This window comes from Garra rufa, chromosome 7 (assembly GCF_049309525.1).
Source record: "Garra rufa chromosome 7, GarRuf1.0, whole genome shotgun sequence".
Taxonomy (NCBI): Eukaryota; Metazoa; Chordata; class Actinopteri; order Cypriniformes; family Cyprinidae; genus Garra; species Garra rufa.
Genome location: NC_133367.1, coordinates 8,015,366 through 8,040,808, shown reverse-complemented (window position 1 = coordinate 8,040,808; position 25,443 = coordinate 8,015,366). Strand labels below are relative to the sequence as shown.

The window sequence follows — 25,443 nt, the reverse complement described above, 5'->3', positions numbered from 1 at the left end:
CTTCTTAGTGGACAAGACTGCAAGTAAGTTTTCCAAAAGGGGTTATTGAAAACCAATGTGTTTCTGAATGTGGTTATTCTACATGGCAATGCATTTGTTCATAACTGACTTTATTTGATCTAGTGTTTTGTGTTGCTGCTAACTCCAGATATTTCTTGATCTCATTAAGGATCATCATCTCCAGGTCAAACTGAACAGCAGATAGTTTTCTCAACCCAGTGCTGATCTCTGGCAGTTTATCTGCAGTATGTCAGAGGAGCGAGGAAAGGACTCTCCGTCTGAGATGAGTCTCTCACACAAACAGAGGTAAGACTGAGTCTGTTTTCACACAATCATTTTAAACACTGCTGGGGCCTCATTTATAAAACTTTCTTACGCACTGATTTGATCTTAGAGTGTTCGTACGATCAAATCCACGTCAAAGTACAGATTTATAAAAACCGTCTTTGACGTGGAAAAGTACTTATCTCCACGTCAGATTCCAGCTTGGCGTACGACCGTTTCCTTGTGGTAATGCCTGGTATTGCAGATAGTTCAGCCTCACTATAATTTGATTTCTTGCGCTCCTTTTTACTTGCCATTGTCACAGAGTTTTTGCTTTAGGAATGAGCTCATTTTATGTTAATTAATTAAGCAGGGGCGTTTCGACGGCGGAACATTCAGCTGCACACAATTCCACGATCATTTGTGATTTATAACCGAATGACTGGCGTACGCATGGATTTCGTGGTACGTTCGTTTCTCTGAATCGCTCTTACGATCAAATCAGAAAAGTTCTTAGATAAAATCAAGGATGGTTTCTACGCAAGTCTTTATAAATGAGGCCCCTGGACTTTCACATGTTTGCTTTAATAAAACCTTAACAAACCTTGTTTTATATTTACAAATGCTTTGCAGAACTACATAGCTTTATAACTTCCTAATTAAAAAATAACATAAACATATTTAAAGAGTAGCCAATAGATGAAAAATATTTGAGAACTGAAAATGAGAATCATAATTTACAATCTTGACTCAGTTTACAGTCGCTCTGCAGCACTGGGTATGTAGATACTTAAGTAAATTTTTCCACATCAATGATTTACTTTTTAGGTCATGTGTATTCAGACATTAAAAAATTACTGCACACTTAATTTAAAGGGGTCATATGATGCTTTTTAATTTTTTCATTTTCCTTTAGTGTGTAATGTATCTGTTTGTGTAAGATCTTCAGAGTTTCAAAGGCCAAAGTCTCCTGCAAAGTGATTGAAGAAATGCCTTGACTGAAGTGCAGATATTAATTTCATGAATATACAATATGACATTATAGGAAATCCCTAATATAGACAAAGGCTATGACTGTAGCTGAAGACAGGGCCCTAGGCGAGCGTCTGTTGAATGGGCCAGCACTGCAGATTAGGGAGAGTTTGTGTTGGGAAAGTAGATCACCGCTATCCAGCATTTGTCTTCAGATCGTGTGAGTTTGGACCATTTGTCATGTAGATACAGTACATAATGGAAATAAATGATGTTTCAGTGGAACAGTGTGTTTTGGCTGTTGGTTTCATAAGCATATTATCAACAGCACTCTTGTTATTTTCCTTGCCAGTATTGAAAAAGTAAACAGTTTTGTACAGAATGACATTGTAATACAGGATGCCTTTTATATATATATATATATATTTAGTCCAACTTTCCCCTGTTCATTAAAGATGAAACTCTTGCTTGTAGAGCTTTAAATCCCGCTTGACTGTAAATCACTGTGGTTTGTTTTAGATGACAGGTTTAAGTGGTCTTGAAGTATGATGTAGATGAGTTTGAGTTTGATTAGTTGGTTTTTGTTTCCTCTGATATAATGGAAGGACCACATTAGAAGTGTACGTGCTGAGAAAGATAATGATGCTGAAACTGTAAATAATGAAAGGATGGGTGTTGAAGCTGGGGTCAGTGCCTCTATTGCTAGGGAAGATATAAATGAGGAAGGTGGGAGAAGTGAGACTATTGAGACTGAGGTGAATGTAGGTGAATGCTCCAGTGACACAACATTAGATGCAGACAGAGTAGAAATCAAACTCGTGTGTTACATGAGGATGCTGCTGCTGTTACAGAAGAGAGTTTGGACACTGACATTTTCTGTTCTGGGATGGAAGGGGACTTATACTTTTCTCATTTATGCATTGGGGTATATATTGTACTTTCTTTTTAAAAAATTTAAAATTGGTTGTATTAAATAAAGTTTAAGCTCCTTTCGTCTTTGTGTTTTTAGTGTAAGATCAGGCTCTCATGTGTTCAGCTCTGTGTCTGTGAAGAGTGACTGGTCAAAGGATCAACCACCGGGGTTCAGTGAGGAAACACCATCAGCTACTGAAAGGTATTTCATGTGTTTTGTATTGTATGGCACTAGCAAATTTTTCCACTGGGATATTTGTGATAGAAATTAACTAAATAAAACAATAAATCACAGATCATAATATCTGCTTTCCTTTTTATTGAAGTTGGTCTATAGCTACTTTTCAGTAATACAATTACACAAGCAGCAACAAAGAGGCATCCACAATGGAAACATCTACTTAATTACTATTTGCAGCATTAAACCATTTCAAATTAGACTGAAGAACTCCTGTAATACTGTTTTTTTTGTCCTGTTCTTTGCATTAGTTCTCTCCTTTATAGGACAGAGATATAGGATCCTTTATAGGATCCAGTTTTTACCTAAATTTGTACTTCAATAGAACTTTCTCTTTAACAGCTTATGCTTGCTCTTTGTGTTTGATTAAAAAGTAAGATGTTTTTCTAAAATTTTGCTTTAACCACATTTCATTTTATTCACCATTTTAACAGGCTGCAATGTGAAACATTAGATTCAGACGTCCAGATTAACAGGAACCACAAGAATTTCACAGACAAACTCCCTGCAATCTTCCAGGTAGGAAAATATTTTCTAAATGTTAAGATTTATAGCAAACAAATTGGTTACTGGGCAGTGTTTTACAAATATTAATTACTGATTATAAAATTTGGACCAAATGTGGATGTGGAATTGGTTAAATTTTATTCTTTTGTCTTTTTTATTTATTTATTTATTTATTTTGCTTTGTTTAAAGAATCTTGAGGAGAAAATAATAACATTTCTAAAGAATGAGCTGAAAATGTTTAAGAAAATATTACAAAAAGAGAACATTCAATACGTGAAGGACTTTAATGAGAACAGATGCAGTATGAAAGAAGCAGCTCTTGATCTCACGCTCTACTTCCTGAGAGAGATGAAGCAAAATGAAGCTGCTAATACTCTAGAAGGTAAGAGACTCTGTTAGCTGCGTCCAGCCCTGTGTCAATATGTTTCCTCTTCCACAATCACTGTTATGACTCATATGTCTCTCATATCATGTGTTCATAACCTGTGCTGTTTCTTACAATGACAGACTTCCTTTAGACTTCCACATTCTGCTCCAAACATAACAAACCCAGAGACTAAACAATCTGCATATTTTATTCCTGTATTTAGATGAGCTGTTCTTCATTCATCAGCTAAAGTGTAGCCTAAAGAAGAAGTATCAGTGTGTGTTTGAAGGAATTGCAAAGCAAGGTGACTCTACTCTTCTGAATAACATCTACACAGATCTCTATATCACTCAGGGTTGTAGTGAACAGGTCAATACTGAACATGAGGTAAGACAGATTGAAGTTGCTTCCAGACGTCATGAATCACAAGAAATACAGGTTGAGTGCACAAATTTGTTTGAAGCACCTGAACAAGACAAGCAGATCAGAACTGTACTGACAAAAGGAGTTGCTGGCATCGGAAAATCAGTCTCTGTGCAAAAGTTTGTTCTGGATTGGGCCGAAGGAAAAGAAAATCAAGACATCAGCTTCATATTTCCTCTTCCATTCAGAGAGATGAACTTAAAGGAGAAAGAAGAACTAAGTTTGATGGACCTTATAACTCAGTTTTTCCCAGAGACAAAAAATCTAAACCTTACAAGAAGGAACCAAAAAGTCCTGTTCATTCTTGATGGTTTGGATGAATTCCGTCTTCCTCTAAACTTCAATGATAATGAGATGTTTTCTGATGTATCTTCACCGGTCTCTCTGGATGTTCTTCTGACAAACCTCATCAAGGGAAATCTGCTTCCTTCTGCTCTCATCTGGATCACCACCAGACCAGCAGCTGCCAGTAAGATTCCTCCTGACTGTATCGACCGGCTGACAGAGATACGAGGATTCAATGATGCACAAAAGGAGGAGTACTTCAGAAAAAGAATCATGGATGAGAATCTGGCCAAAGAAATCATTGATCATGTTAAACAATCAAAGAGTCTCTTTATCATGTGCCACATCCCAGTCTTCTGCTGGATTTCAGCCACTGTTCTTCAGAACATTTTAGAGGAGAAAAGAAATAATGTGAAAAACAATCAGGCTGATGATGCCTCCAAAACACTGCAGGAGTCAAATACTGAAGACACTCCCAAGACTCTGACACAAATGTACACACACTTTCTCAGATTTCAGATCCAGCAGAGCAGACGAAAGTATGATGGGGAAAATACACCAGATGTTTCCTGGGATGAAGATGCCATCTTTTCACTGGGGAAACTGGCATTTGATCAGCTGGAAAGAAACAATGTGATCTTCTATGACACAGATCTGGAAGCCTGTGGTATTGGCGTCTATAAGGCATCAGTGTATTCAGGCATGTGTACCCAGATCTTTAAGGAGGAAACTGGGATTGTTCTTGGTACCATGTACTGCTTTGTTCACTTGAGCATTCAAGAGTTTATTGCAGCTCTTTATGCACATCTGTTTCTACACATAAAGAAGAGAAGTATATTTGTTCATGAGTCTACAGAACAGGAAAACAAAAGTGAAACCATGATTGATTTGCTCAAGACTGCAGTGGACAAGGCACTAGAGAGTGATAATGGACATCTGGATCTTTTTCTTCGATTCCTCCTTGGTTTGTCACTCCAGTCCAATCAGCGACTCTTACAGGGTCTGTTGACACAGCAAAATGGAAAAAAGAGCAAAAAGAAAATAGTTCAGTACATCAAGAAGAAATTTGAAGGTAATCTGTCTCCAGAGAGATCCATCAATCTGTTCTACTGTCTGAATGAACTGAATGACCAAACTCTGGTGAAAGACATTCAGACCCACCTTAGCAAAGGAAGTCTCTCATCTGCTGATCTTTCACCTGCCCAGTGGTCTGCTTTGGCCTTTGTGTTGTTGACATCAGAGGAGGAGCTGGAGGAGTTTGAGCTTCAGAAATTCAAGAAATCAGACGAGTGTCTCATTAGATTATCAGCAGTCATCAAAACCTCCAAAAGAGCTCTGTAAGTTGTCAAGAAAAATCTTGTTGTTCTGGAAAATTATTTTAAAAAATTCTAGCGTTTTTCTTTAGCTGAGAATGAAGAGTTTTGTTCTCCTTTTGTTCTCCAGAAGGTATTTTGAATGATGATGGTTAGTCCATCAAATGTCCACTCAAATGTGTGAAGTGAATATCAACAGATAGTTAGCTAACTAGTGATTGCGGGTTATTTTAATGTATAATTCCAGCCTTTCTGCAGTACTAGTAGTACCAAATACTGGGTCAGTGTGGTACCCGCTGATAGACAGCTGCTCAAACATTCCTGTGCATATTTTTGTGAGCACTCTGTAAACATTATTGTGTTTTAACAACATGTTTTACAGCCAATGTTGAACACATGATCATAATAGTTAAGGTGTTTAATCAGTATTCACTTAGTAATGTTTTTCCTTAAAGCCATAGAACACTTTCAAATGTATAAATCATTGTAATTAAAGCTGTAGATTGACTATTAATATTTATTATTTGTATTTAGCAAATGTATGTAATGTAATATTCTGTAATCTTATTTTTGTCGTAGGTTAAATGATTGTGGCTTAACAGACAAAAGCTGTTCAGCTCTGGCTACAGTTCTTGGATCAGATACCAGTCTGAAAGAGCTGAACATGAGCAATAATAATCTGCAGGATTCAGGAGTGAAGCTGCTCTGCTCTGGACTGGGAAATATGAAGTGTCATTTGGAGATACTGAGGTAAGTTGTGTGACAATAGACCAAAATTGAGTTCAACAAAAGCATAAGGTGAAAAACAGACTTGGATAATTTTCAATTACAGTATCAGTACTATAAAGTTTATTTTCATTTAGTTTTAACATGTTTTACATGTAAAAACAATCCAATTGTGGTACAGCACTGTAATTCAGGATTTTTAGCACCCAAACCCCATAAAAATCACAATAACTCATAAGCATTAGTTCTGGTAATATTCTTTTTAATTGTTGAACATGTTCTTTTTAAAAGTACAAATTACAAATATTGACCTCTAGGATACAGCAGGAAAAAGAGCATCACCAGAGTCCCCTGGAGACTTTGTATCATGGCAAACATACACATACTGAAAAGCAAAAATAAACAAGAACACTATCAGTCGTAAGTTTTTGAACACTAAGATTTCTGTTTTTTTTTTTTTTTTTATAATTCTCTTCTGCTCATTAAGCCTGCATTAATTTGATCCGAATTACAGCAAAAGCAGTACAATTGTGATATATTTTTATTATATAAATGAACTGCTATTTGAATATATTTTAAAATGTAATTTATTCCTGTGATCAAAGCTGAATTTTCAGCATCATTACTCGTCTTCAGTATCACATGATCCTTCAGAAATCATTCTAGTATGCTGATAAACATATTTTATTGTTATTATTATCAATATTTAAAACAGTTGAGTAAATGTAAGGATTCTTTGTTGAATAGAAAGATATTATTTAGCAAGGATGATTTAAATTGATCAAAAGTGATGATACAGACATTTATAATGTTACAAACTATTTCTATTTCAGATAAATGCTGTTTATGTGAACTTTCTATTCATCAAAGAAATAAATGACATTTTAAAATATATAAAAAAAGGTTATTTTAAATAACAAAAATGGTTCAAACATGTACTGTTTTTGCTGTACTTTGGATCAAATAAATGCAGGCTTAGTGAGCAGAAGAGACCTTCTTTGAAAACATTAAAAATCTTACTGTTCAAAATCTTTTTATAAAATGTATATAGAATGTTTATAGAATTTGCCTCAACTGTCAAACCTGGTGCTGTATGCATTAAAAAACATTATATACTACATATGAATGTAAGAAACTTTTTATTGAAATTTTTTATAATGAATTTTATGAATGGGCTAGTGAATCACTGATTGAAGGTGTTTAAAAAAGGTTAATTAATTCAGTAATAAAACTGCTGTGTGCAGAGATGACAAACATGGCTTTGTTTAGAACCATTTTTACTAAATGGAGCAAAAAGACAATATTTTCTACATGATTTAAATCACTTAATATTACCTTCTTGTTTATTGAATTTTGTTGTCCTGACACTTAGTTAAGTCTGATGTAGACCATGATAAATGCTAACCAATCTGTTCATATAAACGTTCTAAACGTGTGTTTCCTATAAAGTCTGTGCATATAATATGCCTACTATGATTAAAAATCTATATGTGTTGCTTTACAGTAACCATAATCGGTAACACTTTATTTTAAGGGTCCAGAATAATGCATTAGTTAAGCATTAATTAACTGTTAATTTGTTCACAGTTAAGCATTAGTTAAGCACAAACACACTAGTAATTGATGACTAATTTAACATTTTAAGGTTCCCCAATGATGTATTAGCTAATTATTAATAAACTAGTAATTCAAGATTAACTTAGTATAGTAACTATAGTAAGGGCTTATTAGCCATTATTTGCGAATTATTAAATTTTTTAAAACACATAAATAAGCAAAAATAGATAACAAAAATAAGCTAGTAATTAATAAATAACTGAATGTACAGTAAATACATGTTAGCCATTATTTACAAATTAATAAGCCATTATTATTTTAATATTTTTTGTAGTGATGTAAATACATTTCTGTGATTTACCATCTATTAAGTTAACCAAATAATAAACTAGTAATTATGTTTAATTACTGCTGGTTTGCAATTATATATGGCTAAAATAGTGTAATAAGGACTATATGATGCATCAGGTTCTACAGTTCTAATTTTAAAGTTATATCCACATTAATTATGGCAATTATATTATTGGCATTAATTATAGGCAAGTGACATTCAAGTTTATTTATCAGAATAAGCCAATAATTATGGCTAACCTTCCAGTAATACAGTACTAATAAAGCCGATTTGACCCCCTATTCTGAAGTGAAAGTTATATCCACATTAATTATGGCACTTATTGAGTGATATTCAAGTTTATTTACCAGAATGAGCCAATAATTAAGGCTAACCTGCCATTAATACAGTACTAATAAAGCCGATTTGACCCCCTATTCTGAAGTGAACATTAATTATGGCACTTATTGAGATATTCAAGTATGTTTACCAGAATGAGCCAATAATTAAGGCTAACCTTCCATTAATACAGTACTAATAAAGCCGATTTGACCCCCTCTTCTGAAGTGAAAGTTATATCCACATTAATTATGGCACTTATTGAGTGATATTCAAGTATGTACAAACGTGTTTCTCTGTTTAACTAAGTTTATTTCGACTAATATAGGTCACCTTAACTTACTCACCAGTCCATGTTTTCACCGTTATGGCCATCAGTCAGGAAAAAAGGCTACCAACATGAAAAACACAATGAGTGTTGTTAGTTTCCTGTTAACAAGTGAAAACATCTTAAAATTGTGAAGTTAATGATGGTGCAACATTTCTCTTTTGTCCTTTTACCGCCACTTCCTCTCAGCAGGAGAAAATAAATCTCTCTTGCCATTGGTCAGTTTTTCGTGGGCAAGTTCACTGCTAATTAAAATAAATTTACAGTCGTTTACTGTAAACAGATTTAAAGTAGTGGAGAATTACAGTAGTGATCATATATTTTCCCACAATCCTTTGCATTTTACAGTAAAATACTGTATATACATTTTACCGTATCTTACTATAGATATTATAGTAAAATACTGTTCAAATTACAAAAAATCGATTACCGTATAGTTTATGAATAAGTTAATATGAGCAAAGATTAAGTCAAGCTGAACAGATGCCTTGTTCATGTTAACTAATGCATTAACTAATGTTTATTAATACAACCTTAATGTAAAATGTTGGCTTTTATTTGTGTTAAATCAAAAACAAATAGCTGTATAAATAGAAAAATAACTGAAATCCCTAATCTGGTGAAATAAACAAGTTGATCTGTTTTTCCTCTGTTTTATTTGCGTATGATAAATTATGTGATTATTTTCTGCTCTTCCTTTTTCTGTCAATGTAGGTTAAGTGACTGTAAAATGACAGATGAAGGTTGTTCTGCTGTGACTTCAGCTCTGAAATCAAACCCATCACACCTGAGAGAACTGAACCTGAGCTGGAATAAACTAGGAGACTCTGGAGTGAAAAACCTCAGTGATCTACTGATGAACCCACAATTCAAGCTGGAGAAACTAGAGTTAGTATCATTATACTGTACAGCAGTTACAGTCAGATTAAAGTTCACTGTTTAGATTAGGACCACTGGACTCTTGACATCTTTGCTGTGAAACAAAACAAGTTAAAAAAAAGCAGTGTAACAAAAGATAATTCTGACAGTTAGATTTATACTGGACTAATGATATTTCACTAATTTTTTTATTAAGGGAAGTATATACTGTATTATTTAGTATATTTGTATAAGTTGGAAATTGCAAACTACACTCTAAAATAGATTTAAAAAATATTTGATTTGATTGATTGAATGATTTTTGTAATTAAAAATATAAAAAATAGACATTTGATTTAGTTAATTGTTCTGTTGTTTCTATATTGATTCTATGTATTGATGCATTATTTATTGAGTGAGGACAAATCCAGACTTGGATTGTAACTAGTGTCCTCAAATACTCCTGTCTTGGTTTGTTTCATATCATTAAGATTTCATGATTTTTCTGGTTTATTAGTGACTGTATAGCATTTGCTGATGATCATCATAGATCTGAGTCATTGTTCTTTCTCTTTCTGTCTTCAGTCTGATTTATTGCAGTATTACAGAGAAACAGTGTCTCATCCTGACTTCAGCTCTGAAATCAAACCCATCACACCTGAGAGAACTGAACCTGAGCGGGAATCAAATAACAAACACAGGAGTGAATGACTTATGTGACGTACTGAAGGATTCACACTGTAAACTGGAGAGATTGAGGTCAGTAACATTCACATACAAGAATCAAAATGATGAAAATCACTTCAACAGTTTAAACCAAAACACTTTATACTCAATATCTCATGATGAGCTTGACTTCACATTATATTTGTACTTTATTTTATTTATTTTTTAAGTAACTTGAAACTTCTGCTGCATAGTTAAAATATAAAACTGAGTTTTTGAACGAAAGAGAGAATAAAAACAAAGAAGACACAAACAAGTCACATTTTATTATTGCATTTATAAATATTTATATAGCGGTAAATAAAGTGCAAACATTATTGACACTATAAACATAGCTATAGTCTATTTTAGTCCCCCTTACTCCACAACAAATAGGTCATGCTTTAGGAAAGGAAAGGAAAGGAAAGGAGGTGACGTGAGGCCAAGTATGGTGACCCATACTAGGAATTTGTGTTCTGCATTTAACCCATCCAAGTGCACACACACAGTAGTGAACACACACACCGTGAACACACACCCGGAGCAGTGGGCAGCCGTTGGGAGATCGGTGCCTTGCTCAGGGGACTCACCTCAGTCGTGGTATTGAGGGTGGAGAGAGTGCTGGTGATTCACTCCCCCCAACTACAATCCCTGCCGGACCTGAGACTCGAACCTGAAACCTTTGGGTTACAAGTCCGACTCTCTAACCATTAGGCCTCTAACCATTAGGCCCCCTAACTATTTAGTTAACATGAAGTAACAATGAACTACGCCTGTAAATATCTATATTTAATAATCTTTATTTAATGATACTACAGTATATACACGTTTATGTAGCAGCTAATACACACAGTGGAAACAATACTAACTCCACATTTGGGCACTGATTTGGGCTATTGGTAAACTTGGAAACCATCTACACATCAACAGATAATGTTTCTAATGTTTGTAGACGGTTTATTAACATGACTTACCACTAACAAAGTATTTACTACGATAACTTGTGCACCTTATTGTAAAGTGTCCACTACCCCAACATTAACTGATGTGTTACTAACATTTGTAACGTTAGACTGTTTAATAACAAACAAACAAATATAGATATAGAACAGTTTAGTTCTCATGTGACAGCACACTAACAGATCAGGGCTGCGTTTCCCAAAAGCATCGTAAGCTTAAGTTGATCGTAGCTCCATTGGTTTCAATGGGTCTACGATGTACTTAAGCTTACGATGCTTTTGGGAAACGCAGCCCTGGCCTGTAAATGCGGGAAATATCAAACCACGCCCCACAGCCATGACTCACGTCTCTGGTTCGATTTCATTGGTCAACTATATCACAGCGCTGATTGGCTACACGGCGATGACGCAAACACACTGATTTTAATACAATACCCAAATGGGATACACAAGCATATGAGACACGAAATGTTGAACACACGATTTACAACTGAAATAAAATAGTGTACAAAATGAATAAAATACTGCTTAAAACGTGCACACAGATAAGTTTAACACTGAGTAAATGACACTCATGTACTGTACAGAACAAAAACCAGTAAACTATATAGCACTTTTACAATATTATTTTATTTTTTAAAACGTATTAGTTCTTTAGTATATCGAACAGACATTCAAAAGACTATGTTTCACTTGAAGCAGCATCAAAGTACACCTAGAACAATTCAAAAGCATGTTTTTGTTTGCAATTACATAATAATTACTGATGATCACAAAGCTGACTGGCCATACAATGCTTTATTTATTTATTTATGAAGTAGATCAAATACAAAAAATGCCATGGTACACATAAACAATATTTACAATACAATTCACATTTGCTATTAAAACTTTAAAAGGAGGCATGAAATGACTTTTTTTCTGTGCAGTTGCTATTGTTATTTTAAATATGGCTTCATAACCTGCAGTACTAGTCTAGAATTCATAAATAATTTAGCATTAACTCGTCTACTAATTAACCATTTTTAAACATTCAAGATCAACACATTAGACACACACACACACACACACACACACCATACAAATATTTGTATCTTTTTAAGATTGAGAGTAATTCATTGCCACAGATTCTGACAATTTATGGCGAACCCTGACAGCCCCTTTCCCCTTTTTCCTGGATATCCGCTGGAGTCTATGAATCAGAACTACTTTTTCTGGGCGTCCAGCTGTCAAACACCACATAGAACCAGTCTTGGTTGTTCTTCGGGCCACTGCTGTTGGCTGACAGACAATAATAGGACCTGGGCCCGTATTCACAAAACATCTTAAGGCTAAAAGTAGCTCATAACTTGCAGATTTAGGAGAAAATCTTCAAAATAGTGAGCGTGTCAGTCCTAAAGTTAGGACTCCTGAATTGTTGCTCTAAGAGTATTTCACAAAGCGTTTTAGCGCTAAATCTAGCTCCTAAATCTGTCAAACATTAGGAGTAGTGAGGAGGACTCCTAAGTCTGTTGCTGTCAATCTGCCTCAGAACTTAAACTTTTTAGAAACACTTTGTATTTATTTGCACACATATGATTTGTTTTTGGAGGTTGTTCCAACTCCAGATTTTCTTTGATTATATCCTTGTTTTCATTAACAAGTTGGGCAAGAAGTAACAGCTGTTACTGTGTCCAGTTTGGTTTTCTTTTACGTTTGCATATCATATCAGCCATGATTATTCTATTCTGATAATAAAAACGTCTAGGTTACGTAGGTAACCCTCGTTCCCTGAAGGAGGGAACGGAGACGTTACATTGGGATCTCGCTTGAGAGACTGATCATCTCTGAGCCTTATATTAAAAAAGGCCAATTGCAAATTGGCGAGTGGACGTGCGCGCCGGCCACGCCCCCGTACATACGGGTATATAAGATGGCGGCGCGCACCACTCAGTCAGGCTTTTGCTGAAGAGCCGGAGAGCCTGGCGTCAGCGCAATGCCAGGGGTGTGGCAGGGGAATGTAACGTCTCCGTTCCCTCCTTCAGGGAACGAGGGTTACCTACTTAACCTAGACGTTCCCCTTTCAGTCAAATCACTTCGACGTTACATTGGGAACTTAGACCCATGGAAAAGGCCACAACCAACGCCACGTGCCGGCAGGTCTTCCCAGACGTGTCCGCAGGCGGTCATTGTAACGTAACCTTCCCAACGCCCTGAGGCCCAATAAGGGGGCCTTCCATGGATGCCAGTTGTACTGAAGCAAGGGGGGGGGCACATGAAATTTTCTACATGTGGAAATGAGAATAATTCAATATATCCATAAAAGTTTTTAGGGATACACGAGGGAAACAGCGGGATCCTCTGCTGGAAATATTGAAAGGCATAGCCACAACCTGCGGGGCGAAGGAGACCCTGGCAGGAGCACAGTCAGAATTACTCCGCATCTAGCCCTGACTGCAGGGCATGGAGGACCCAGGGTTCACCGGAGGGAACATTCTGGGAGATAGTGCACGGATCCACGTGGGAACGGCGCAGCAAGCCGACACCAGCCGTCCTCCCGCTCGCCTGAAGTCTTATGTTAAGACACGGGAGGATACGGAGGGACTGCCGTGAGGGAATGGTTACTAAGACCTAAGTCCGGGTGGGCCATCCTTGTAGCGCAACCTACAGACTTACTCCTCGTCCTCCCTGGACTTGCACAGTGTCTGCGCAAGGAGGCTCGCTGGGGAAGGGTGTACTTGGGCCCCGGAGGTCAGCTGTGTGTCAGTGTTACTCTGGCAATGGGAGGAATCGGAAGGGCGAGCGAATGTGGCTGGGCCTTGCCGATATAACTCCAACTAGCTGTGTCACGGGGTGGAGTCGCCATTCTGCAGGTGGGTGGACTGCCGTGGGAGCCGACCGGCTGCACGGTTGAGTTTCCCTGCTTCAAGTGAATGGCAAGTAGCAAAATCTGCCACGTTGGACTCCATGGGAGCAGATGGGGAGGAGCTGTAAGCTTCTGTCGTACATGGCAACCCAACCCGTGGTAAGCCACGGGCTGACTTGTCGGCAATACTGCGGGAAAACTCCAGTCTGGAGTGAGCCGAGATGCCATGCCCATCATGGGACTCGATCGTGCTGAAGCGGTCTCACATAAAACAAGCTTAGCGGCAAGAGCTGTCATGTGCCCCAGGAGCCTCTGATTTTGAGAGGGACCGCTGTATTGTGCCTGATTAGCTCAGGGACTACAGCACTCTTGGTAGCACGGCGGACCGTCTTGTGGACCAAGTCGGACTCCCGACCGAGGAAAGGATTCCCTCGGTTGGCCTGAAGGACCAGATGGCGGGGGTGCCGAAGCACCAGGTCCCTGTATTCGCACAACGGAACTCACGAGTGGGCTGGTAAAGCACCAGTCGAAGAGACGGTTGAAGACGCGAATTCCTGTCTGCCGAAGAGGGGACAGGGGAGCTCCCATGGCCTAAAGAAGGCAGGAAGGAGGGGGACTGGCCAAATGGAAGCACCTTGTGCTGAAGCGCTCAATTCCCGGGGCAGACCGCAGAAGGGGTGTGCGCCGGGGAAAGATCGAGACGCGACAGCGGGTGCCCTTCAGGCAGATGGCTGCGACCCAGCCCTGGAGACGGAAACATACTTGTATGTGCTTCGTCGTGAGCATGTGTGCCGACAGCCTAAGAAGGGATCGGAACAGAGCTCCATCCAGGGCGGATGTTAACCCACCACTCTAACTGGGCACGTGAAGTCGGGACTCTTGTCAAATCCTGACCTCGTCCCGGCTGGAGGGACAGGCTGGATCGCGTTCTTCGCCAGTAGGAATGCGACCTCTGCAAGCAGAACAGAGGCACGCCTGCCCGAATAAAGAATTTAAGGGGTACCTCTGAGTCTGGGCGGACGCCTGGTGCCGGGCCGTACCGTCCGTATCAACCAGCGTAGTGGTATCAAGGGAACATTGACCGACGTGACCATGGTGGGGCAGCCTAGGGAAAGACAGGGAAGGAGACAAAACCCAGAAGGATGAACGTCCTGGAGAAGTGTCTAACTGCACTAAGCACTAAGCAGTGCTTACCTTCTTCCCTGGTTCCCGCGCTGGCGATATCCGGTCCCGAGTCTGGTTCCAAGGAGTGGAAGTGCTGCTCAGGAAGGAAACTCGGGGCCGGGGCCTCGGAGGTGAAGAAGTCAGGTCTTTCTGTGATTTCAAATGAACGGCTAACTCCTGCCCTCCAGCGGGAGTGCCGGCAGAGCAGCTCTCTCCACCTCCGGGGTGCTCACATCAGGGATGCTTCGAAGCTCGCCTGCGAGAGTCTTCCCTCCCAGGACCCTGAGAGGCGAGCGGCGTCCCTCTCCCATGGCAGCTCGACGTTGGGCTGCGAGTCCTGGATCGTGTGGCTCAGCAGGGGACGGAGCTGGTTTGGAAGCCGCGGGGGGACGCCCTCGGCGACGGGCAGGCGGAGGCGGGGGCCCAGGCGGCGGAATGGTAACTTCGCGGCGGGGTAGGATATGTTGGATGGCCTCCGTCTGCCTCTAAACCGTGGAGAACTGTTTTCCCCTGTGGAGCGCCAAAGGAGATGCCCAGCCCGAATGGCGGGGAGGCGTACTGCTCTGGCATCTCAACGGGGGTATCCTGATGGGCGGAAGACCGCAGGGCTTTTGGGGCCGGCGGTACGTTCGACGCCGCTGAGCAAATCCTTCACGGTGTCGCCGAATAGGCCGCTCTGGGAGATGGGAGAGTCGAGAAAGTGAACTTTGTCAGCCTCTGCCATCTGGGCCAGAGTCAGCCATAGGTGGCATTCCTGGACCATGCAGGTGGACATCACCTGACCAAGGGAACGCACTGCGAACTTAGTGGCCCAAAGGGTGAAGTCAGTGGCGGCGCGGAGTTCTTCAAATACCCCCTGGTCAGGACCACTCTCGTGCAGGTCTTTAAGTGCCTGCGCCCGGTACACTTGCAGTGTTTCCATGGCATGCAGGGCGGTGGCAGCATGTCCAGGGCGAAAGAAAATTCACATGCCCTGTGGCGTTTGTGGAGGCTCTTGGGGAACCCCCAGACCGATCCCCCCCGGCTGCCCGGAGAAGCATAGCCGACAGTTCGACATCAACCTCCGGAGGGGCAGCGACCACGGGTGGGCGCTGTGCTGCGGGAAGAGATGTGTCACCGTCTGACTCTCCCTCTGATGCTGTGACAGACATCTCATCCTCTGCAACAGCACCGAAGGAGACGCTCGGCCCACCAGGCGGGAAAGCGTGGTAACGGGACCACGCTGAGACAGAGAAGCCCGCAGGGCTTTTTGAGCCGGCGGAACGTTCTCTGTCATAATTTGAATGTCCCCCCCGGGCCTCACCGCGGTGGCCGAAGCGCATTTGGCGGCTCAACGGCTGACCGCGGGAGGGAGGCGGGGGGAGCCAGCTCGAACGAGCGGCGGGACTTCAGCGTAGCCATGGTCATGCTTTCACCGTGTGGGCATGAACCATTCGTGAACGCCGCCTCAGCGTGCTCAAGCCTAAACACGTGAGGCAGCGTTTATGTCCGTCTGCTGAGGAGAGGAAACTACCACACCCAGAAACGCACGGCCGAAAAGACATTCTGAAAAGAACGTCTAAAACGGCCACCAGAATTTGCTCTTTTGTGATCCTGGTTGCCCAGGGAGGCGCCGCGGGGGCAACCGTGCACTCGCCGGGGCTGCTCGCTGGAGATGCAAAGGCTTTATATGGCCGTGAAAACGGCCGCCTGCAGGATCATGCTGGCGGCTGCCAAACAAAGCTCTTTCTGTGAAACACTCGTTTAGTTTTGCCAGCGCACCAGCAGGAGGGAGCATAAACTCTGAAGAACTCTTCTTAGTAGTAGCAGTCAAGAGGACCGAGGCTCGATCCATCGGCTCTGAAGCAAAAATTCTGACTGAGTGGTGCGCCGCCATCTTATATACCCGTATGTACGGGGGCGTGGCCAGTGCGCGCGTCCACTTGCCAATTTGCAATTGGCCTTTTGTAATATAAGGCTCAGAGATGATCGGTCTCTCAAGCGAGATCCCAATGTAACGTTGAAGTGATTCGACTGAAAGGGGAAAGGCTGTTTATTTGCATCTCAGCTAATTGTTTATGAGAAGCGCACAAGTAATAGGCTGATAATCAGCTAAACAGATATTTGTTTAATTCGTGACACTTAGCATGCATTTTAAAATCTTGATGGCAACATTTAAAAAAATAAATAAAAAATAAACTTTATTTGAATAGGGCAAATTAATATCATGCTCTACAGTATTTCTATGAACAAATCTCTGACAGAGACCCTTCCCCTATCAGCCAATCACAGTGTGCTGAACAAAAGCATTAATTTATAAAAAATAAAAAAAATAAATACTGACCCCAAGCTTTTGAACAATAGTGTATATTGTTAGAAAAAATATATAAAATGGAAAATTATATTTTGTATAAATACTGTTCTTTTTAACTTTAATTCATAAAAAAAAAATAATAATAATATTTTCCCTTCAGATGTCTGGCTAGGTCTTCACCACAAACTTAACAAGCGTACGACTCTCCTGAGGCTAATCGAAATTAAGATAAAGACACTGTAAAACTATAACAACAAGAAAAACAGACATTAAAACCTACATATACTTCTTGTAATGATTAAAAATATTCGTTTACTGTTTGCTGTCAGGGGTGCGTGCAGGACGAGACGAGACGATATTCACAAATAACAATATATTTAATATAATTCTCCAAGAGGAACAAGGCAGGAACACAGAGAGCTTTCACACACAATGTTAAGAACGACCAAGAACTGAATATAAAGACAGACTTTTAAATGCTAACTAATGATAAAACACAGGTGACACAGATGACTAATGATAGCAAGGACAGGTGCTGGGAATAATCATGATGAGGGCAAAACGAAATGACAACAAAATGACCAAATCAACAGACAGAATGTAACAGTAGCCATCAACGACCTTCTTTTATGTCTAAACTTCTCAGGTGACGCGTATCAGGGTTGACCAATGAAATCAAGCCAGAGACGTGAGTCATGGCTGCGGGGCGGGGTTTGAGCTTAACTGCAAAAATATGACGCCGTTGACAAACTTGACTCTAGTAACAATCTAATCATGTTAGCAACATGCTAGTGACATGCTACTTCTGTTAAAAACATGCTAGTAACTTGTTAATCGTAGTAGAAACGTGCTAGCAACATGTGATTCATCTTAACAACATGCTAGTCATGCTAGAAACATGCTAATAACTTGTTAATAATGTTAACATGTTAGTAACATGCTAGTCATGCTGGAAACATGGTAGTAACATCTTAAAGTGTGTCTTGATGATCTTGTTGATCTAGTTGTGTATTTCTGATGTTATTCAGCGCTGTATGTCGGTGTGCTATCGGCGCTGACCACAGTCTTGTTGTTTGTCAGTTAATGATCAGTTAACATGCTTTGGTTTGATTGGTTCAGGAAAAATAACTGAAATCCCTAATCTGCTGAACTAAACAAGTTGATCTTTTTTCCTCTGTTTTATTTGCTTATGATAAATTATGTGACTTATTTTATTTTCTTCTTATTTTCTGCTCTTCCTCTTTCTGTCAATGTAGGTTAAGTGACTGTAAAATGACAGATGAAGGTTGTTCTGCTGTGACTTCAGCTCTGAAATCAAACCCATCACACCTGAGAGAACTGAACCTGAGCGTGAATAAACTAGGAGACTCTGGAGTGAAAAACCTCAGTGATCTACTGATGAACCCACAATTCAAGCTGGAGAAACTAGAGTTAGTATCATTATACTGTACAGCAGTTACAGTCAGATTAAAGTTCACTGTTTAGTTTAGGACCACTGGGCTCTTGACATCTTTGCTGTGAAACAAAACAGAAGTAAAAACAAAACACAGTCTAAAAAATGTCAGGAGATGATTCTGATAATTAGATTATTTAGACTAATGGTATATTTTTCTGAATCTTTTATTAAGGGAAATGTGTATCATTTAGCATATTTGTATAGTTAGAAATGATAAACTACACTCCAAAATATATTACACATTATTTGATTTGATTGATTTTATGATTTTCATGAAAATAGACATTTAATTTAGTTAATTGTACTGTTGTTTCTATATTGATTCTATGTATTGATTGATTATTTGTTGACTGAGGATAGGTCCAGACTTGGATTGTAACTAGTGTCCTCAAATACTCCTGTCTTGGTTTGTTTCATATCATTAAGATTTCATGATTTTTCTGGTTTATTAGTGACTGTATAGCATTTGCTGATGATCATCAATGATGAGTCATTGTTCTTTCTCTTTCTGTCTTCAGTCTGTGTGAATGCAGTATTACAGAGAAACAGTGTCTCATCCTGACTTCAGCTCTGAAATCAAACCCATCACACCTGGGAGAACTGGACCTGAGCGGGAATCAAATAACAAACACAGGAGTGAATGACTTATGTGACGTACTGAAGGATTCACACTGTAAACTGGAGAGATTGAGGTCAGTAACATTCACATACAAGAATCAAAATGATGAAAATCACTTCAGCAGTTTAAACCTAAACACTTTCTGCTCAATATCTCATGATGAGCTTGACTTCACATTATATTTGTACTTTTTTTTCCAAGTATTTTTTTTAAACATCTGCTGTATAATCAAAATATAAAATTGAGTTTTTGAAAGAAAGGGAGAATAAAAGCAAACTAAATAAGTCACATACAGGTCACATTTTATTATTTCATTTAGAAATATTTATATAGCGGTAAATAAAGTGAAATGTTTGCAAACATTATAAACACTATAAACATAGCTATAGTCTATTTTAGTCCCCCTTACTCCACAACAAATCCTTTCAATTTAACGTCATTCAGAACAAGAATGAAAACTATAAGTAGTTTATAAGCGTCAAGCCTAAATGAATGAATTGAAAGTGAAATAGAAACAGAAACTGTTGTTGGGCTCATGTAGTCTACCTCTCTGATTTGACACAAACCCAAAAACTCTCATCTTCACAATGTATTTGTGCTAAAATATTATTTCTGATGTAAACTAGTCTTTGTCCTTCACTCATGTTCAATATGGATGTAAAGGTCATTCTTCACATGAGCAATAATGTGTTTGTCATAACAGCACAGCGGTACGGTGCTCACACTGAACAGCACAGATTGTACTATGGACTATTTAAATGAAGCCGTGTCAATATTTGGGAAACACAATAAGGTTGTTTTAATTAATGTTAGTTAATGCATTAGTTAACATGAACTAACAATGAACTACGCCTGTAAATAGCTTTATTTAATAAGCTTTATTTAATGATGCTACAGTATATACACATGTTTATGTAGCAGCTAATACACACAGTGGAAACAATACTAACTCCACATTTGGGCACTGATTTTCATGTCCGTCTGGAATGACAGTCAGAGTTGTGGACTCAAGTCAATGACTCGAGACTCGACTCGGACTCCAGTCAAAAATTTGATGACTTGTGACTTGACTTGACATAATCAAAGATGACTTGCGACTCGACTTAGACTTTGACAGCAATGACTCGAGACTTGACTTGGACTTGAACCCTGTGACTCGGCAAGTCTTCTAAAGAAAAACTTTGGAGAGTTCTGATCAATATAGGCTGAAGCGCACTGGTATGATTCGATTTGGCACTGAGCCAGAGAGGGACTCGCTAAGTGAGCGCTTGTAATGTTTTTATCCACATAATGTCAAGGATATTTAATGTTTTTTAGGGGCCATTCACATGTCGAGCCTAAAAACGCGTGCAAAACGCTAGGCGCGCCGCTTTGCCTTTCTTTACAAACTGCTCTTGCAGCTTGCGCTCCTGTGGCGTGATGGCGTCAGGATAGGTAGGATGAAATGTTAGAACACCGGCTCTCACTACAGGAGTTTTAAAATCCTAACCGAATATGAAATCTGGTTGCAGCGCACACATACGGAGAAATTTAGCAGATAATCTTACCTGAAATCCTAAACATGCATACACTACAATATTATAAATTTGTGGCACATCACACTACAAGATATTATTAGGATTATCATGCCGGAGGGGGCACCTCTCCTGGGCTTGGTTCTCCGAAACCACCTTAACGCTACGTCGTTCTTAAGTTGTACCTTAAGAAGTACCTTATCGTTAATATGTGTTTTCCGAAACTTTCTTAGTCAAGTATACCTTCTGTAAGTCATACGTTCGTAAGGTTGGTCTGGAGCGCTCTTAGCTATACCTTACCGCTGCTGACGGTTCATACCGCTAGTGGGCACCACGCAAAAAGCTTTTTTACATCGCAGTTTAATTACAAATAGAAAATTTTATATGAACATTTAATATAAAATCTGATTTAGTATTAAAATTGCATTTTTTACTTTACTTTAAAATTTTACACATAAAATACTTAAGTTGTTATAGCCTACACCCAGTGTCAAGTCAAGTCACCTTTATTTATATAGCGCTTTTAACAATACAGATTGTGTCAAAGCAACTGCACAGTATTTAAACAGAACAATAGTGAGTAACGCATTATTGTAAACAATCAATTTTCAGTAAAAGGCAGTTCATCAATGAATTCAGTGATATCATCATCCAGTTCAGTTCAAATAGTATACGATATCGCTGGAAAGTGTCCCCAACTAAGCAAGCCAGAGGCGATAGCGTCAAGGAACCAAAACTCCACAGGTGACAGAAATGGAGAAAAAACCTTGGGAGAAACCAGGCTCATTCGGGGGACCAGTTCTCCTCTGGCCAGTGTATGGAAGTGTTTTCATTAATAAAGTTTCCATGGTTGTTAGCTTTTTTTAATTACTATCTCGAGGCACATCAGCGGGCGAACCATTTGACAGAAAAGGCTATGAGTCTATATAAAGAAAGATGCGTTTACACAAACTTTATAGCTATGGCAGCGAGACAGTGAGTACTAGTTTTAAATCAAAGACGGCGCCGTGCGCGGAGAGTAATAGTGTGTAATGCATACGCCAAAGTCCAATTTTGCGTGCATATGATACACCAATCCTTCCCATTAACTTCAATGGAGAGAGGATGCATACAAATACCACGCATCATCTTTTATATCATCTAAAAGATGATGCGTGGTATTTATACGCATCCTCTCTCCATTGAAGTTAATTGGAAGGATTGGCGTATCATATGCACGCAAAATTGGACTTTGGCTTATGCATTACAAGCTATTGCAAAGTCGTGTTATTCGTACGCAAAATGGTGAGAATAAGTTGAAACACATGTATTTCTGCATGTACATATTTCAATGAGCCCCGATAAATGCAGTTTGTACTATTTCTAAAACGCGTCTTTATAAAAAAAAACATTGTTTTCTCAATACTTTACCTATACCGCTGTGAAGGAAAGAGCGCACAATCGATCACCAAGGCATCGATATCAACCTATTCAACACCTCCACCATTGACAGCACCTGCTAAGGTCGCACTTAAGAAGGTTTACCTTAAGCAATATCCTAAGGTATAGTTTGGAGAACACACGTAGGAAAGGTATACCTGTAGTTAAGGTGTACCTTTTGAGTCTTCGTAGCACGCTGAGAGACAACGTTATCGGAGAACGCAGCCCTGATCTCTCTGGAAGAGTTCAGTGTTCAAATGCACCTGACCGCAAAGCCCCAGCAAAAGTAATTACCATGAATGTGTCAGGCAACGACACATTGAACGATTAAACTAATATTTTGATACGCTTTTGATACGTTTTTTTATATATATCTATGGATTTTAATTTAAATCGTGATGACTTGAGCAGGCTAAATTAATCTGTCTGCCGCTGGTCGCAATTGGTCGTTACTTAAAAAAAAAAAAAAAATGAATTTAACAAACAAAAAGTGTTCCAAAAATATCTCTAAATTAACTTCATAAACTAAAGAAACGAAATTAAATGTAATCATTTATTCTATCTATTAAAAACAGCAGTAATGGGGAAGAGAAAGAGAAAAAAGACAGGTTCCAGTCGTACTCGGGCCAGTAGGTGAGATGTCCGACATTTTTGCAACGATTGTTTGTTTAATAGCCTATTTAACATTGTTATTTAGGCTACTTTCTTATTTAAATATATTATTTATTTGATTTATTTTTGTTTTTATTTAAGTACAGTACCTGAAAAATACTGAAAATACCACTATTGACAAAAATCTTACAATTAGCCTTTATTTTAGGTTTGGGTTCTGTTCTGATTACTCTCTGCCCCATCCATGCAGTTAATTAATACAACCTTATTGTAAAGTGTTACCAGGTTGGCTTTTTTTGTGTTCAATCAAAAACATATAGCTATATAAATAGAAAAATAACTAAAATCACTAATCAAGTGAAGTAAGCAAGTTGATCTGTTCTATATCTGTTTTATTTGCCTTTAAATTATGTGAATTATTTTCTTATTTTCTCTTCTCCCTCTTTCTGCCAATGTAGGTTAAGTGACTGTGAAATGACAGATGAAGGTTGTTCTGCTGTGACTTCAGCTCTGAAATCAAACCCATCACACCTGAGAGAACTGGACCTGAGCTGGAATAAACTAGGAGACTCTGGAGTGAAAAACCTCAGTGATCTACTGATGAACCCACAATTCAAGCTGGAGAAACTAGAGTTAGTATCATTATACTGTACAGCAGTTACAGTCAGATTAAAGTTCACTGTTTAGATTATTTGAAGACAACAGACTCAAGTCACATCATTTATAGTGCTGCATCTTCTGCTTTTTCTCCATCATCAGAAAGATCCAGCAATACTATTAGTTCATGGGTTTGTATGTGTATTAGAAAGAGCATTAAACTTGCTGAAATCTGACATGTTTGCTGTGAAACAAGACAGAAGTGAAAACAGAATAAAAACAAGTGTAACAAATGACAGTAGATTATTCTGACAGTCACATTTATACTGGACTAATGCTACTTTCACTAAATCTGCTTTTATTAGAAATGTGTATTTAGAGATTGTACACTAAAATAACTTAAAATAATTTATTAATGTATCAGATTGTCTTGCATTACAATTATGAATTTAGATATTTAAGTGTTTATTTATATTTTTGTCTACATTAATCCTATATATTAATCTAAATGAATAAAATGCACTTGTTGACTGAGGATGGGTCCGGACTTGGATTGTAACTAGTGTCCTCAAATACTCCTGTCTTGGTTTGTTTCATATCATTAATATTTCATGATTTTTCTGGTTTATTAGTGACTGTATAGCATTTGCTGATGATCATCATAGATCTGAGTCATTGTTCTTTCTCTTTCTGTCTTCAGTCTGTGTGGATGCAGTATTACAGAGAAACAGTGTCTCATCCTGACTTCAGCTCTGAAATCAAACCCATCACACCTGAGAGAACTGAACCTGAGCGGGAATCAAATCACAAACACAGGAGTGAATGACTTATGTGATGTACTGAAGGATTCACACTGTAAACTGGAGAGATTGAGGTCAGTAACATTCACATACAAGAATCAAAATGATGAAAATCACTTCAACAGTTTAAACCAAAACACTTTCTACTCAATATCTCATGATGAGTGGGTTCATGGGTTCACATTATATTTGTGTCAAATTCTTCTCCTTAATGATTTGTTTGTAAGATGATCTTCTCTTCCTCTGTTTGTCTCTTTCTAGTCTTCATGACTGTGGCATTACAGATGTTTCTTCTTTAACTCAGTCTTTGACGAACACAAAAGCACTGCAATTTCTAAAAGAGCTTGGTCTGAGAGGTAATAAGATTGGAGACTCAAAGCAGCGGCTCATTGATGTGCTACGAGACTCAAACTGTAAACTGTGAGTAAATTTCACTTTGTGATATTAAAGAGATCTTCAATTACCTCTGATATGTGGACAAATATTCACTTTCAAATATTTGTGAAAGGAGATGATCAAATGATCATCAAGCTTTATTTCAAAGGGTTTGTGTCAGAATGAAATGTAAAGTTGATCGAAATGTTGAACATAAAGGAGGAAAGAGAACAAAAGCAGACTGTCAGAGCTTTATCCAACAACAGCTGCTTTATTAATGCCATCAGTAATAGTGAATCATTCCAGTTTGAAATAGATTTGGTCAGATTGGAGGAAAACGCTGGTAAAGTCAGTGCAGATTTCAGCTTCAGCTCACAGCCGTCCAGCATCACATGATCAATGTCTCTGTCTCTTGTGTGTTTTCTTTTTTTTTTTTAATTTTTTATTTTGATGTAGCAGCTTAAACAACAGTACATTATTTCAAAACAGATGTAATGACATTTGTTCTCTGCTAATCAAATTTGTTTTTTAACATAATACAAAACTAAATAAACAAAATAAAATAAAAATCAAATAAAATTAACAACAAAAATAATTTGTATTATTCGGGGGACGTCAGATATAAGCTTGATATTTGTACTCTGTACTGAATAATGTTAAGTGA

At 38.6% G+C, this 25,443-nt stretch overlaps 1 protein-coding gene across 1 annotated transcript; it reads left to right on the top strand.

The window, feature by feature from the left end:
• The first annotated feature begins 247 nt into the window (after positions 1-247).
• On the top strand, positions 248-23,788 carry LOC141337899 (protein NLRC3-like). Its single transcript, XM_073843476.1, has 11 exons — positions 248-306; positions 2,246-2,350; positions 2,821-2,905; positions 3,084-3,276; positions 3,485-5,306; positions 5,862-6,032; positions 9,278-9,451; positions 10,007-10,180; positions 19,362-19,535; positions 23,466-23,639; positions 23,767-23,788. Exons 1-11 carry the CDS (start codon positions 248-250, stop codon positions 23,786-23,788), a joined length of 3,153 nt encoding a protein of 1,050 aa, XP_073699577.1.
• The last annotated feature ends 1,655 nt before the right edge of the window (positions 23,789-25,443 follow it).

Bases quoted from the DNA above. Each gene is read 5' to 3' on its own strand.
- LOC141337899 (XM_073843476.1), top strand. From the start codon at position 248: ATGTCAGAGGAGCGAGGAAAGGACTCTCCGTCTGAGATGAGTCTCTCA. The intron at 307-2,245 runs GTAAGACTGAGT...TTGTGTTTTTAG, and splicing joins AGTCTCTCACACAAACAGAG to TGTAAGATCAGGCTCTCATG. The intron at 5,307-5,861 runs GTAAGTTGTCAA...TTTTTGTCGTAG, and splicing joins AAAACCTCCAAAAGAGCTCT to GTTAAATGATTGTGGCTTAA.